This window comes from Pteropus alecto, unplaced genomic scaffold (genome assembly GCF_000325575.1).
Source record: "Pteropus alecto unplaced genomic scaffold, ASM32557v1 scaffold306, whole genome shotgun sequence".
NCBI lineage: Eukaryota > Metazoa > Chordata > Mammalia > Chiroptera > Pteropodidae > Pteropus > Pteropus alecto.
The window spans coordinates 151,973-169,718 of NW_006437748.1; the positions used below are offsets into that span (position 1 = coordinate 151,973).

General features: G+C 31.1%; 1 protein-coding gene across 1 annotated transcript in view; it reads right to left on the minus strand.

Moving 5' to 3' along the window:
* The window catches only part of LOC102885755 (protocadherin-15), a gene marked incomplete at its 3' end in the record, with an annotated part of 563,452 nt that overhangs the window by 150,759 nt on the left and 394,947 nt on the right, over window positions 1-17,746 (minus strand). Inside the window, exon 17 of the mRNA XM_015591761.1 lies at window positions 6,627-6,706. Within this exon, the coding sequence (XP_015447247.1) occupies window positions 6,627-6,706 (80 nt within the window). The remainder of the gene's footprint in view (window positions 1-6,626; window positions 6,707-17,746) is intronic.

Genomic DNA, 17,746 nt, shown 5'->3' on the forward strand with positions numbered 1-17,746 from the left:
TATCGATTTAACTATTCTTTTGAAATTTATGTATTTCTTAATTTAACTTATTATATATAATGAAAGATGAACAGCTTCTGGGAAAATTTTCATACTGAGAATATATTTAATAATACTTCTTAACATTTTACTATTCTAAATAAATGCGTCTAAATATTTAAGTATTTTCCATGTAATTTGTTTTATAACAGTTTGGTCACATAATATTCTCAAGACAAGTTCTACATGTATGTCTCAGATATTATAATCTAACATTGTACATGATATTTTAATTAAGACCTAACAAACATTACTGTGGAGGAGAGATTATATTAATATAACAAAACATTAAAATATCAGAGATAAAAAGATAATTTATTTCTGATTGATAAAAGGCTTTCATTTTAATGCAAGTGCTTTTGTTGTTACAGTGAAATTCAAGCAATTAACACCACATATGGTAGTTGAGTGCAGAGAGTCAACACCAATGAATCAAAATCAGAGTCTCAGTTACTCTGTTTTATTTTGTTGTTGTTATTATGGACTTAATAAATGTTCTAAACATATGGTATGGCTATGAAAAACTGACTTTGCTTCTTGTATATTTTAAAATGTTTGTCAAAATAACTGAAAACCAATTCCCAGAGTAGTTCATAACAATTAGGTTTGGATCAACTTCCCACATTGCAGATGGTTCAGATAATCTTGTTTTAAAATGACAATCAAAGAGAAAAGTAAGACATTTATTGCTTCTGAGACTTATTCACAAGTAACTTAAGAAATAGGAAATCTGAAAACCTAGCCTAGTGCAAAAAAAAAGAAAAAAGAAAATCGTATTGTTTTCCATTTTCTCCCTCAGTTTAAGGTTTAAGACTTTATATTTTTCCTTATTTAATGAATTAGAAAAATCACTAGAAATTTATATAGCATTTTCATTGTACATAAACAGGTCTGACGATTATTATGGAGATAGTCCTTTGCTTCAGATAACAGGTGCCTGTGTCCCAATGTAGTAGGCAGTTGGACAAGATATTTGGGAGATAAAGAAAGAGGGAAGAAATACATAGTATATTTTGGTATTCACAGCTGAAAGACTAGTTTATGGATACACATAATTGTCCTTTCATGAAATTCTAGAAATAACTGGAGGAGTCTTATTACCAGCTAGATGGAAGTTATAGAGCAGGATACCTTGGATTACATTTAGGAATGCTGTAAATCCTGTAAATTCATGTAGTAAAAACACATAAGATTCACTTCTGATAAAACATTAATAAAAGTGCTACTCAAATTTTACATTATTGGAAATATATTGCACAGAAGTGATATCAATGAAAATGATGAGTAAGCAGCTCCAAGAGATGGTCTTTCCATAAAAACATTTAACAACGATAAAAAATGAAGCAGGAAGGATCAGAACCAACTTTGATAAAACTCTAGAGAACGGTCAAAAGTTGGCAGCAACCAATAAAGGCAGAATCAAGAAAAAGGCAGCTTCAAAGTGGTAGAAAAGCATTGTGGCATATTTACTTGTCCTTAGCCTCCCCTTCATCCCCCGCCCCAGCTTGGAGTGATCTTAAAGATGGCTGTGACAATCCCAGTGTGACGTTCTGATCCCTGTTTCTGGAAGAAGCAGAGCTATCTTTATTCCCAAAGAATTATGTTTGCCTATTGTAACTAGTCTGGAGGCTGTTCGAATGAAAAATATAGGGTATTGTCTTAATTTTGCCTAACTCAGAACTCACTCAAGGCAGAAAAGCAGTGGGTATTCCTGGAAAACATTGTAAGGCAGGCAGTAAACCTCCAGTGACCTAAAGCAAAAGATTATAGTTGAGGCATAAAATAGAGCTCCAAAAATCTGGGTTGAGAAATTGCTTAGAAAGTTTCTTGGGAAATTAGGGAATTCAAAAGTGCCCATGTATAGTAGGGAATAGAATAAAATTGCAAGTCCAGAAATAAACCCATACATCTGTGGCCAATTGATTTTCAACAAAGATGCCAAAATCATTCAAGAGAGAAAGAACAGTCTCTATAACAAATGGTGATGGGGCAATTGGAGATCTACAATTGCAAAAGAATGAAATTAGACTATCTTATACCATATATGAAAATTAAATCAAAAGGAAACAATAATCTAAATTAAGTGCTGAAACCATAAAACTCTTAGACAAAAAGATAAGAGTAAATTTAATGATCTTGGATTAGACAATGGATGTTTAAACATAATATCAAAAGCATAAGCAACAAGAGGAAAATAAATAAATTGAACTTCATAAAATTACAAATTTTGTGCATCAAAGGACATTATCTATGAAGTGAAAAAAACCTTCAAAATGGGAGAAGATATTTGCAAACCGTATATCTAATAAGAGTACCCAAAATAAACAAGGAGCTTTTAAAGCTCAATAACAAATAAACAAGCAATCTAATTTTAAAAAAATAGGCAAAAGACTTAAATAGATATCTCTCCAAAAAAGTTTACAAATGGCAAACAAGTACATGAAAAGATGTTCAATACCACTAGTTATCAGGGAAACACAAATCAAAACTACAATGAAATACCATTTCACACTCACTAGGATGGCCATAGTTAACAACAACAACAAAACAACAACAGCAACAAAACAACAACAACAACAAAACAAACAGATGGGAAAATAACATGTTGATGAAGGCGTGGAAGAACTGGAACCCTTGTACATTGCTGGTAGAATATAAATGGTTCAATCACTGTGAAAATGGTTTGTTATTTCCTTAAAAAGTAAACATAGAATTACAATATGACCGAGCAAATTCAATTGTGGGTATATAATCAAAAGAATTGAAAACAGATACTTAAACACATACACATATATGTTCATAGTAGCAGTATTCACAATAGCCACAATTTAGAAAAACAGTCCGAACATCCATCAATTTATAAATAGATAAACAGATTTCTATATACAAATATGATGAAATGTTATGCAGCTATAAAAAGGAATGAAGTACAGATACATGTTTCTACATAGGTGAATGTCAAATCATTAGGCTAAATGAAAAAAATCAGACACAAAATGTCACATATTGTGTCATTCCATTTATATGAAATATCTAGACTAAATAAATCCATACAGATAGAACAAATTATTGGTTTCCAGGGGCTGAGGAAAAGGGTAGTAGGGAAAAACTGTTTATTTAATGAGCTTGTGTTTCCTTTTGGAATGAAGATATTTGTAAGTAGATGGAATTAGTAATTGCACAGCTTTGTGAGTCTACTAAAAGCAATGACTCATTAACTTTAAAATGGTTAATTTTATGCTATGTGAATTCCAACTCAATTGTATTAATTATATTGAACAGAATTTCCTCACCAAACTCCAAGGCTATATTTCTGAAATGTATGGGGCTTAATAAAATCAAGCCCTTTTGGACAACGAGTTGGATTGCCTAACAATAGAATGATTTTCAAAAGTTGTTTAAACATACGGTATATAAAAAGTAGTAGAGGGTATCTACTTCCAAACAAACCAATGAGCTAGCATTTAAAACCTGTTTCTATAAGTACCCATTTTCCCAAATTACACTCTTTATTAGGAAATATTGCAGCAGCAATATTATGGACTGAGAGAGATGATCTGACAGGTTTTGTGCTTTGTATTCTATCCTTCCTTTAAACATTTTTAATACTTTCTATTATTTGCAATTTACCATCATTTATACTTACAAGTGTCTGAATCTTTGGCCAATTTATCATATTGCTTTTGGGTATCATGTTACAAGCCTTATAATGATATTTAAAGAGATTAGAATATACTTCAAAACGTGTGATTGCTTCAAGTTTGATACAGCATTCTATGTTAAATATAATTAGTGATCAACAAATACAGACCAATGGAAGCAGTTAGGTATTGGTAGCAGTTTAGGAAAAAAATGATGGTGGCATAAACTAAGGTGGTGGAGTGAAGGGTGTGAGAAGTAGTTTTATTTGATATATATTCTGAAAGTAGAACTGACAGAAAAGAAAACATATATCATCTTCCTTACATATTAATCTCCAGTGTAATCAAAGTTTGAAGTGATATGAAAAACATAATCAAGCTTTAAATTTAGTGTCAAAATGAATTTGGTCACATAGAAAGAAATAAAAATGCCAGTGAAGAAAAAAAAAATCACATAAAATTCTAATGAGGAGCAGACTAAGCCTTTAAGTGTTACATCACATACCTTTATAGATTGTCAGTCTATAAAAATTCTTCAATCACTTGTAATAAATAACTTAAAAATTTGGTAATCATACTTACAAAGTTTCTTTACATTTTGTTTAAACATGTACTTATATGTGAATGTCTGCTGAATAAATATTTGCTAAATCATATGCAACTATCATTGCAGACACTATGAAAATTAAAATAATACAGAATCATACAGGTCTGGCCATTCAATATATGATATTCAATGATTTTCATAACAAATGGTTGTGATTTTTATGAAACAAAGGTCTTTTCTTTAAAGAATGAGTTTCTTTTTTGACTATGACTATTTAACTCAGACTGTATACAACAATTCAATATTTTATCAATCTATACTAGCATTAAAATGATTATTCATTACTACTAATATTTTTTAAAGAATTATAAAAATTTTCTGGCATATTTTTATTTCAATGGAAAAAAGATAAAGTAATGATATTATAATGTTTATTGCTAAAATTTGTATCATAGCATAAAATAATATTTAAAGTAAAAACAACACAGTATTTATTTAAAACTATAATATGTAGTTTTAATATTTATTTTAAGAAAGAAAATATAACCAATAACACTATTTGTATGAAATATCTTATAAGGCAGAACATTATTTCTTTTCCATTGTTTTCTGAAAGAGTACTTAAATTACTAAAATCCTTACAACTTACATGGAAGTGGTGGTGCAGATGTGCATAAATATCCCAGAAATTTCAAAGAGAAGGACTGAAATTTCAGTATCCCTCCATTTCAAATGTGTTAAAATATATTGCTAAAGGTCTAGGCTAGCCTATAAATATTCTTGATACATGTCTTTTATCATATGCATTATTTGAAAATATTTTCTCTCAGTCTGTGGGTTGTCTTTCTTTCACTTTCTTTATGATGTCCTTTGAAGCAGTGTTGTTTTTCAAATTTTGATGAGATCCAACTTCAGTCTTCTTATTACTTACTTGTGCTTTTTGAGTCATATCTAAGAAAGCATTGCCTAATTCAAACCATGAAGATTTACTTCTGTATTTTCTTCTAAGAGTTATATAGTTTTATCTCTGTCCACTTTGAATTAATATTTGCAAATAGTATGAGGTAAAGATTCAACTTCATTTTTTAACATGCTGTCCTGGCTTTGTTTGCTGAAAAGATTATTCTTTCCTGATTGGATTGTCTTGGCTCTTTTTCTTTTTTTTCTTTCCTTTTTTTTCCTTTCTTTCTTTCTTCTCTTTTCATTTTTCTTTTTTTAGAAATAAATTGGTCATAAATGTTAGGAGTTATTTCTGAACTTACGTTTATCTTAGTGATCTACACATCTATTTTTTTACCAGTACCACACAGTCTTTATTACTGTTAAAGTTCCTTTAAATTTTTTTTTTCTTTCTTAATGATGATTGTTAATTATAGCTAATTTACGATTTGTATTTATCCATAGGGGAAAATTCAAAATGGTTAAGTCTTTCATTTTTTAAATGGAAGTTTATTCATTTGTGAAATCTAAAAATCTGGGAAATCTTGTTTCCAGGCATGTTAACTCATGGTTGTAACATCCTATTTGACATGAGAATTGCAGCTATTCCTCACAAGACCATGTGACCATGCATGGTACCTTTGATTTGGCATCATGTACCACATATTCCTAAGACTGAAGCAATGCCTAGGTCATTTGCCATTTTTTTCATTTTACAACCATGGGCTAAGTTCGGGTCTCCTTTCTTTCAGTGACCACAAAGAAAATATCAGAGAGGTATCAAGTACAGCTCTTTAACAAACAGCCCCATGTGACAGCAGAATAGCTAATTTGCTATCGCAGAAGGAAGTAAATGATCCCTCTGCAAACCTCAATTCCTTCTTAATGCCTACTTCAAGTTTTCTCAAAAGTTATGGTTAACATTATCTCTGATATGTTTGGAGGTGAGTAAAATGACGTTTATACAGACCACAAACAGCCTTAGCATGGACTTGCAATATTTTTATGTTAACTCTTTAAAAATATACCTACATTACTCAAAAGTTGAATGATGGAGTTTGGTGGCACTCTAAATGTGTCTGAATGACAGTTTGTTTTAAAAAAATTCCCTTTGAGTGAACTATTTAGTGCTGTTACTCTTCGTAAAAATTTCCTTGTTATTATGAGGAGCTGACAACTTTAGACAGATATAATTAGTCCCAGGTTATGCCTGCAAATGAAATGTTTCCACCTCAGTGGATTTTATCTAGTAAAACATGTTTAAAATTAATAAATAGTCTCCTGGGTAAAATTTCTGGATTCAGAATTATTCCCCCCAGCTCTCATTAACATTCATAGAAAAAAAATATAAAATCAAACTACAAACAGCTGAAATCCTCTGATTAGAAGTCTGTTCTCCTGCTATCAGTACATTAACATTTAAAAAGGAAAAAAAAAATCAGGAATCATTTCTAACTTACGTTTCTGAAAGATTAAAAACTCGCTGAGGATCTCCATTTTCAATGGCATATGTTATTGAGTCTCCCTCTCGATCAGTTGCCTTCAGAGAGAAAACATAAATCAAATAATAAGTAATTGACATGGCTGCTATTCAGTATAGTGTAACATATAAACTTGAAACTAACAGCACAGAATATCCATGATACTCTTATAGCATAAGGATTAAAAAATGAGCTAATGGCGAGATGTAAAATAATTTCATATCTGATTCCAAAATTTCATTATTTTATCTCATCTGAAAGTAGTAAGAGTGAATATGAATAATATTTTCTGAATATATATGTGAGGAAATACAGTAATGATTTTCCTAAGGTTTATGTATTTAATTTTGCATGAGTTTATCTTACAATTTAAACAAATGTGTTAAATTTTACATAAATGTTTACAGTGTAGATAAATTATTTAATCCACTTTTTTCCTTCTTTTTCTGCTCAGAATATATTGAGTCAGGAAAGCATTATGGTTAAAAATCCTAAATCTAGATTCAGAGAGCCTGAATTTAAAGCCAGGCTCCACCTCTTAATTTTGTGATTATTTCTCAATTTCTTCATTTATACAATGAAACCTATAACAATACAAAAGTTAATAGATATTGGGAGATATAATTGAAATAATCTATGTCAAGGCACATACACTAACATCTGGTACACTGTGAGTTTCCAATAAATATTAGCCTTTTTTCCTCTCCTCTCGAGTCAGAGAATACAAAATTTATAGCTTCTGACTTTGAGTCCTGGGTTTCTCTTACTCAAAATAAAGACACTCTACTCTGTGGCATTAGAGACCGGAATTTGACCTTCTAAAGCATCCAATTTCCTTTTCCAATGAGCCTTTAAATCTCATTATGGAAGATAAGGGTGAAGAAAGAAATATGGATGATATAAAAGGGATATGAAAGGGATTTCACTAAGTATGACCCAGGGAGAGGAGAAATATCTGAGAAAAGGCTAGAGGCATTTTCTTTATATGTTCCGGGCCTGGCAGAAATATCAACCTCTCTGACTGATAGGCACTGACCTTAAGGTAGGTTATAAGGGTAGTTATATGGTGTCCTTTCAATGAAAATAACTGTCAATAACTGTCTAGCAATAAGAACCCAAGTGTAAAATCTCATGTTTAGACCAGCAGGGAGGCACTGTTTCTACTGATAGGTCAGATAGCTTTGACACACATGACATAACCCTGATCATAGAATAGCGCCATTAACTACCACAATTGATGGATGGCCAGAAGCCTCTGTTGGATTAGATAAACCTCAGAGTCCAGGGACAACTGAAAAATAACAGATAATATTTAAAAAGTGCCAGGTTCTGTGGGGGAAGCTTTGCAGGATTGTTTAATCTGTGCTTGATAAAAATGTCTTCTCCAAGAAACACTTCCTTAGTGTGTCTTCTATAACATCACATCCATCTGCTTTTAATTCTGCCTTATCGGCTACTTCGTATTTTCCTTTGCTGATTTCTCTTCATCTATAAAACATATTTACACTGGATCACTCCAGAGGTTTGTCCTTGGACATCACTCACTTAGTCACTTCATCTAATTGCAAAACTTCAAATACTATTTAGATGCTGAGGATGCTCATACCAATATTTCTAAGCCAGCCCTTTCTTCAGAATTTCAGACATATCCAGTTGCTTATTTGAACCGAAAATTAGATGAATTATAAGCATTCCCAATTTAAAATGTTAAAACTCCCAAATCCTGATCTCTTTCCCACTCCTCCTCTCATTAAGAAAACAACCTACTGTGTTCAGTAACTTCATTATCTCAGTAAATAGCAGCATCTACCTCCTTCTTCTTGTTCAGACCCCATATCTTGACCTTAATTGATCATTGTTACTCTCTAGTGTAAACCTTCAGTAAATCCCATTAGATATATCTTTAAAATATTTGCAGTATCTGGCTGTATCTGAACTTTCCTACCATCTTCCTCACAGATTATGACAATAGCCATCTTACTGGTCTTGCTTTCCTCCTTGCACCCTCATTGCAGTCAATTTCTAATTAAGCAGACAAAATGACCATTTCTTCCAAATCAAGATTTTATTTCTTTTGAGTAAGGCTCTTTCATATTACACACACATACATACACATACAATAGAATAAAATAAAATAGTAAAATATAATGATATAATAAATTATCTACAGTAATAACTTCAAAACATTCCATTTAAATCTAAATCTAAAATTTTTAATTTTATTAAATTAATTACAGTGAAAGCCTCAGAGTAGAGAATAAGAAACAAAGGATTTTTTAAAGCACACTCAATGGGATTGATAGTATAGATACTTGATGTTTTTCCCTTGTTTTTTTGTTACTTGCCAAAAGAGTAGTAACAAAAAAAAAAAAAAAAAGATAAAATGAAACTGAAAGTAGTGATACTCAATTAACTTTTTGAAGAAACACTGAATTATGCTATATCTGAAGACTGTATTTTATCACTAAAAAGCTCACATTAAACAATTTCTGTTGTTTTCTCTTCCAGTCATTTTTTATCTGGCATATTGTTATAGATATTACTATTTCTTTTTGTTTGTTTATGGGTATGTGGTTGTTGTTGTTATTGGGGTTTTTTTTGAGACAATTTATTGTTGTATTTTCATAAATGCCAAAAGAAATAGATTCTGAAGCAAGATAACTTTGTGCAAATAATTTTAAGTCCAGATTTATGTTGAAGATTTCTTGTAATGTATCAGATATATTCTGTTTATATTATTTTTGAGGGATGAAATCACTGTGATTATGGTGTTATTTTATTTATGTTTCATGATTTTGTTATGTTAGTAAACTAACAATAGAGAAGAATTCCTAGCGGATTCTTAATTTTTTTCAACCAAATTCATTACTTTCAATCCTTGAAGTACCTTGAAATATTTCTCCAGTTTTGTTTAACTGTTCAAATACCTCAGGCTTTTAAAGATTGTGAAAGCCAATAATTAGACTACTTCATTCTTATGTGAGGTTATGTCCATATTGAAAACTTCGAAGATCCATATTTAGAAAGAAATCCTTCTTTGACTGTTTTCTTTCTTTTATCCTCTTAGTCAACTCTGTTGTTTCAGGATCTGTGGCAAATAGTGTCGTAATTAGGGAAGATTAAGAATTTCTCAGTCAACTAAATAAACAAGGGAAAATGGTGCTACCTAGATCAGAGTTCTTAAATATATCCATTACAAGTGTTAGCTCCAGTATAAATACTGTATATCTCTATTTGCCAATATCTAAAGGAAGAACACATAAAAGTAATAATAGGAGAAATCAGCAGAAGCAATGATTCTTGGAGTATTAAGATTTGATCATGTGAATATATGTGCCCTAAAATATATTTCTAAAATCATTTAAAATTTTGCTTTTCTATTTATGAGTATAGATAGCTTTCTTTAAATGATGGGCAGAGTTTATATCTGATATTGAATAGTGAATCTTTAAGTTAAAATTATTGACTATTTACTATACGTCAGGAACCATATTTGCATGCCTTTTCTCATTTAAGCCTCACAATAACCTAATAGGTAAATGGGAAATGAAAAAAGACTTCAACTATATTATTCTTTCTGATATCATTCTAATTAGTGTTCTTTATAATTTATTTAATTGGAAGACACTCCTTTTTTTTTTTTTAATCTAGAGATAATAGTAACTGTTTCATCTTTTAAAAGCAATGGTTTTTTTTAAAAAAATATTTTCCATAATCTAATACATAAGAATTACTCATCCTTAGTACAAAAATATTTCTTATGTTTTATTTTTATCTGTCAAGTAAAATCTGAGCTTTTTATTGAAGATCTAAGAGAAATATGGTAACGTTCATTTTTCCTGGGCTTATTATAGAGTTTACCCAGTAGGCTGTGGAGCCAGCCACCTGGGTTCCAGCACTGACTGTATCACCTCCTCTCAGGCAAGATACCTAACTACAAAGTGAAGATAATAACAACTGATTAATTCAAAAAATATTTATTGAACATCTATGCTGTGTTAAGCACTCGGACTTCACAAGTGAATAATAGAACGGGGGAAAAAAAAATCTTCCCTTATGCAGTTTTCAATGTAGTAGGAACAGTTAGTGAAAAAAAAAAAAATTAAAATATATAGTTTTCAGATCCAAAGAAGTCCTACCAAAATATAAAATAATTCAGGAAGGACATATAGGGGAGGGTAGAGTGATAATTTTCACTTATATATCAGTTATGAGGGAAGTTATCAGGAAAATCTGAAAATCTGACAAATGCAAAAGATGACAGAGCAAGTCATATAGAAATGGGCATTAGAGGCAGAGGGTATAGCAAGGGAAAATGCCATAAGGTGTAAACATGCCTAGTGAGCTAAGGAACAATAGCAAATGGATGACTAGCTCCTATTTTATTTGGCCTCAGATAAACAACCTGAGGTTAAATATATACCTCAGGTTAAATGATTGAGTAAAGCTCACTTTGAATAGCTAGGGAGTAATGGAATTTAGTCTTTGGTTTGCTGATACATGTTTAATAACAATGAACTAAGATAGCTAGTTTTTCCTTTAACTTTGGCTTGATGGACAAAAAAAAAAAATCTTTAAAGATTAAAGCAACTATTCTTTCTAGTCTGCTCAACAACTTAATCATTGCATCTAATTTAAGTCACCCATTTTTCAGAAGCACCAATGGGAATTTGAAACATTGAGCGATGTACTTAGACACAGGAAAACAGGAATTTTGAAAAAGGAAACATATCTTCCCTAAACTAATATTCTGTTCATGTTAAAGATGAACATGGCCATCAAATACCATCTGGTAGAGTGCATTTTATGCTCACAGAATGATTCTACACATTTCACAGGACATTAAGACAAAGTACCTACCCTTAGGGATTCTAAAACAGATAAAAATCAATGGATTTAGATTATTTTTTTTCTTTTTTCACTTAGGCAAACAAGTTCTGATTTATGTTGTTAAACTACTTGAGAGCAAGAACTAAAATTGTCATTCAGTACAGCAGTCTTTTCAAAAATGTGTGTGTGCACTCCTAGTGTTAAATTATTGGTTCTTTAACAAAATGTTAATGTTTTTGGATATATTTCAATATGAATTAATGCATACTTTTAATGGCAAGTAGCCTTGTCTTGTCATTTATATTTGGATATAAAATTTCCTTTTTGAAATAAGTTTATATAAAATGCCAGTTTTACATAAAGCTCTAGAATGAGTTTTAATCTTGTCCACCTATTGTACTTCATTTTGCTACTTCATTCGCTTTCCCTCTTTCCTCTATGATTATTTAACTCTTTCTCCTCAGGTATCTTTTTATTCCTACTCCATCCTTATTATCAGCTGGTGTTCCTGATTATTATTTCACTAAGAAAATTGAAGCAATTTTTTCAAACATTCTACAGATTTTATATATATAGCTTCTGGTAACCATTCTATCTTTTCTCCTTTTATTGACAATGTAATTTCTCAGCTCCTATTTAGGGAAAAATTTTGGAAAAGGATTTTGCTTTATACTTTTTCTAATTGTTTTCATTCCTTTTTAAAACCATTTCAATCATACTTCCAATCCTACCACAATTACTGCCCTGAAACTGCTCTTTTCAACATCACCAGTAAATTCCATTTCAGTAAAATCACCAATCAGTTCACAATATTTGTTTTTGTTTGAATCTTTGTTTTCTTTGCACATTTTTAATTTGCCCTGTCAGTAAAATTAGACATAATCTATTTCTCCCTTCTTCTCAATCCACTTTCTTCTCTTAGCTTTCAGGACGTATGTTTTCCTGGGGCTCCATTCCTGGTCCTCCTCACCTCCTCAGCACCTTAAAATCAGTCTTTGGTTGTCTTCTACGTTCATTTCCTTAAGAACCTCATCCAATCTAAAAGTTTTATAGTTCTTAAATACTCAAGACTTCAAATATATGTTTTTGGTCCATACTTCCTTCCCAACTCATATCCAACTGTCTACTCAACAGCTTTAATTAGAACATTTCAAATTTAATATGCACTAAATTGATTTATTCCTCCTGACATTCTTTTCACTCTTATTAATGAAAATTCAATTTTTCTAGTTGCTCAGACTAAATCTTAGGACTCATTTTTAACTTCTATCTTCTTTCCCATATCCAAATCATTAACAAATCCTGTAGTTTCTACCTACAAAATATAACAAGGATAAAACTACTTCTCAACATTTTCAGAGATATCACTCCAGGCCTAGTCTTGACTACTGTAATAATATCCTAACTAATGTGCACTATAGACTATTCATAATGATCTTTTTAAATTTTAAGTTTATTTATGTCACTGCTCTACTGAAGTTCTTCCATTAGTACCTAATTTCACTCAGAGTAATTACCTCCCATATTATTGGATGACTTTATTTCTATGATTTTCCTCCAATCTTACCTTACTCCAGTCCCACTAGTGTCTTTGCTCTTCCTCAAACACACTAGGTAGGCCTGAACTTCAAAGCCTTTGTACTTGACCTGAAAAACTTCCCCAGATACCCATATGGCTCATACTCTTATCTTCTTCAACTCTGCTAATGTCACCTCAATGAAATCATTACTGATCAAATTGCTAGCCCCATGTACTGCCTTTACATTTTCCCTCCTGTATTTTTTTCCAGATAGCATCTATCACCTTCTAAAATTCTGTATAACTCACTAATATATTCTATTAATTTTTTTCTCCTCCTACTAGAGTGTAAGCTCTATGAAGGCAGATCTGTTGTCTGCTTTGTTACTGATATCGCTTAGTACTTACAGTTTGGTTCTGCCTTTGCACTTCCTAGGGTAAATTTAATGTTGTAAAGAAAGTGTTAGTGTACCAGTTTTGTCTTGTATTTCAATCAACTATATTTACAGTAAAAAAAAATCTTGCTTTGATCTTCATCTTACATACTACACTCCACATATTTCTCAACTTCTTCTAACCTTGAGACAGAAGAGTGATGGGTGTCTGTGTATGCATATGTGTGTGTCCATGTATGTTTGTGTCTGTGTATGTGTATGTTAGGTTTATTCTATATCTTAAGAATGTCCTAAGGCAAAACACATTTTGAAGGGGCATTATCAAACATTTCATGAGGGCCAACTAATATTTCAGTTGTCTTTTTTTATAAATACCAGAAAATTTTATTACATTAATAAATGTTATACATAAGTAATCATTGATGAAATGAGTATTAAATATGGTATGGATTGTATGAACAAAGTATAAAAACCCAGGGAGTCCTTTGTCATTTGGAATGGTGCTCAAAGTTGATACCACAATAGTATGGGTTCAACCTAATGATTCAGAGTTTCTTATTGCCTGACGCTAACTATAACACTAATTGAGTCTGTTTCTAAAATACTATTCAATTTTCCTAAAGTGAACTTAAATGTAAAATGTTGTCAGGGACACGAAAGGAATATTTTATTTGTTAACAATATACATGTTTGCGAGTAGTAGTATTTGGTCTGAGACATACTTTTTTCTAAGAAGTAGAAGGTTGTGACAAAAAACACTAGCCCCCTTTTACCACTACTTATTGGTGGCTCCTAACTGTTACCAAAAATAATCTAATTATTGTGGAAAGACATTTGGCTCTGTCAATTCTCAACATTCTACATTTAGTAATAAACTGAACAGATAAATAAGAAACAACATTTTTAAAGCTAAGATATCACTCTATAAGATAACTTTTGTTTAGTTTTAAATAAATTGAATTGCTTTATTGCAGTTTTATTTTTGTTTTTTCAGACCTATGAAGATCTAGAAACCTTCAAAGTCTACACTTAAACTTTTCCACTTTAGTTTCCCAAGCCCCACCTCAGAGCCAACATACTATTCTAACTAGTTTTCCCAAATTTTGGCACATTAAAACCAAATTTTCAAAATAATGGAATTAATAGAGCCAGAAAAACTGAAGAAAGTAAGTATATAGATAATGATCTGAGAATATTGAGGGAAAAAGACATGCACAAAAAAATTCTACCTTAAAAAAAAAATAGGATACAATAAGCATAGGGATCAGAGACTGATTGTCTTTTAAGCCTGACATATCACAGTACCATCTGTTGATATAAATATGAAATCTATTTTAGGAACTGCTACTCACAGTATCCTGAATTCAAAAGCCAAAAAAAAAATTATTGGGGAACTATTATAAACAAAATATTTAATGCTGGGCATCAGGAATGATATGCTATATAGTATAGTTTCTACCTTTAAGAAAATTCCAATTATTTGTGACATAAATACTGAGAAAGTGTTAAACAATGTTTGATATATTTTGGTTAAGTGAACACTTGTAAAAATAACCCAGAGCTAATAATAATAAGATTTAAGGGCTCGTCCTAACTACCTCACTTTTAACTACATGAACTGGGATGTGTCACTGGACATATATTCTCAACTGTAGAATGGAGTAAATAACACTTAAATGTATATTCTGTACAGTTGATATAGGATCAGAAAAGGCAACAGATGTTTAGAAAGCTCTAGAATTCCATTCAAATCAAAAGTATTGTTTAAAGAATTAATTTAAGTTGGTAGCTAAGTCCTTGGGCTTTAGAGTAAAAAAAAAAAAAAAAAGGAATGAAATCTGATTATTGTCACTTATTAGTATTATGTAATTCTTTTGTAATTTATATAATCATGTAAAAATTATTACATAATTTTTGGGGGGAAGTCACTAAGCCTATTTATTTTTCAGTGACTCCATGAATGATATTGAAATAGAATGGCATTTAATTCAGAGTTGTCCTGATGATGAAATATTCCATATCTGGGATGCAGCTTAGTGCACGGCATGTACTTAATAAATACTATTGATGTTGATATTAAGAATAAATGCATAATACAATTTAGGAAAAAATCTGTAAAGTGTTTTTTAACAAGAGTATCCCTCAGTCATCAATAGGCCTTACTTTTATGGAAGACTTGACAATGTATAATAGATGATATGTTACCATATCAGTAAAGAGGTAAAATATAAGATTTCCCTCTAACTACTTAAAAATTATTGTTTTCCTAGTTTTTCTTACAAAAATTTTCAGCTATAAGAATGTGTGGATACTTTAGAACTGCTTGTTTCTAATATCCACTTTACATCTTAATAGATGGAGATAAAAATCTCCAGGAAAGGTCTGAAAAATATAAAGTTTGACATTGGTTAATTAATAAATTGATCCCTGAGGGGCAGGAATAGGCTGGGATGGGGGTAGGTCATAAAGAAATATTGAAAAAAGTCAGTCATCAAGACTTGAAGCTAAAAAAGATAAATTCAGTGAAATTCATAATTCATAACTAGTAATATGTATTATTCTAAGCCAGTAAACAGGCCCAACTTAAAGATTTTCCTCTTAGTACATTATTTTGCAGTTGATATTTGTATTCAAAAATGAAAAAGAATGGATCAGACAATAGAGACACTTTGAAATGGCAGAGGAAAGAGCTCTGTGGATACCTTTCCACTTAAGAAAGCATGACGGCTGAAAAAAAAAATTAATTAAAATCTCTTGAAATTGTTCTAAGAGCATACAATAACTGAAGAAACACAGATTCAAGAAAATCTACTAAAGTTAAGTAAGAAAAGCAAGAGTCTGCAGCATTTGAGTAAAAAGTTATTTCTTCTCACCCCCAGCAGAACAGCATGATGGAAGCTCTATTTCTTTCAGGTCCATCCAGGATCATAGGACTCTTTCTCCCCCACTGCTCCAGACTAAGACTATGCTATCTGCCCTAAAGGGACCGGCCAATAGCATTTTTTTAAATCACATCAAGCTCCATGCTGCAGAAGCCCAGGATCTAAGAAATCTGTTCAGCCTTTCTCTGTATACAGTGGAATAAAATTAAAAATAACATGAGAATTTCAAAATTCACAAATATGTGGAAATTAAACAAAGGACTCCTAAATATCCAATGGGCAAAGAAGAAAAAGAAAATTAGAAAACACTTCAAAAAATCAAAATTGAAAAATAAATTTAAAAACATATATACACTAAAAATTTTGTGATGCTATCAGGAAGCTCTTGGAGAAAAATTTATTGCTGTAAACATTTATATTTAAAAAGGGGAAAGTTATTTTCCATCTTAAGACATAGGAAAAAGATGAGCAAAATAAACCTAAAGCAAGCAAAAGGAAAGAAATAATAAAACTGGAGTGGAAATTAAGAAAGTAAAAGTAAAAAAAAAAAACAAAGAAAAATCAGTGAAACCAAAAGTTGGTATTTTGAAAAGATAAACAATATTGATAAACCTCTGATCAGATTAAAAAAAAGAAGACTCATATAACTAAAATCAAAAACAAAAAATTGGGGCATCAATATTGACCTTACAGCAATAAAACAACTTATAAAGGAACATACTATAAAAAAATTATATACCAACATATTAAGTAACAGATAAAATTAACAAATTCCTAAAAGTACACAAACAACCAAAACCAATACAAGGTGATAAAAAAACCTAAATGGACCTAAAACAAGTAAAAAGATTGAATTAGTAATAAAAAAACAAAAAACAAAAAACAAAGAAAAAAGAAAAACTTCCCATAAAGGCCTGACCCAATTGGATTCATTAGTAAATTCTACCAAACATTTAAAGAATTGAAAGAATCTTTACAATGTCTTCAAAATATAGAAGAGAACATACTTTTAACTAATTATATGAGACTCTTCTTTTCCTAATACCAAAACCAAACAGAACTACACCAAGAAATGAATGCTACAGATCAACATATCTTCTGAATATAGGTGAGTATTCAAAATGCCTGGAATGAGATTTCAGAACCCAAGGGAAATAAGCAGTGCTTCTGTGAGAAGGTCATTGTGAGAGAGGTGGCCCGGTATGGTGAGAAAATCCAAAGAGGATTATAGGCCATTTGCATGGCCTGCTGTGACATATTGTGTAATAGGTTTATGGTGTTGTCAGCATGAGAAGAGGACATTGGTTTGCAGTGGAATGTCAGAGCACAGGTAGAATGAAGAAAGCAGTTCAGTGTACAATGATATTGGCAGGTAGTATTATGTGTTGAAGAATGACTCGGGAAGAAGGGTGTTTGCATGGCAGAATCCAAGTAGGCTGAGGATTGCACACTGTCAGAGAGAGAGTTATTAAT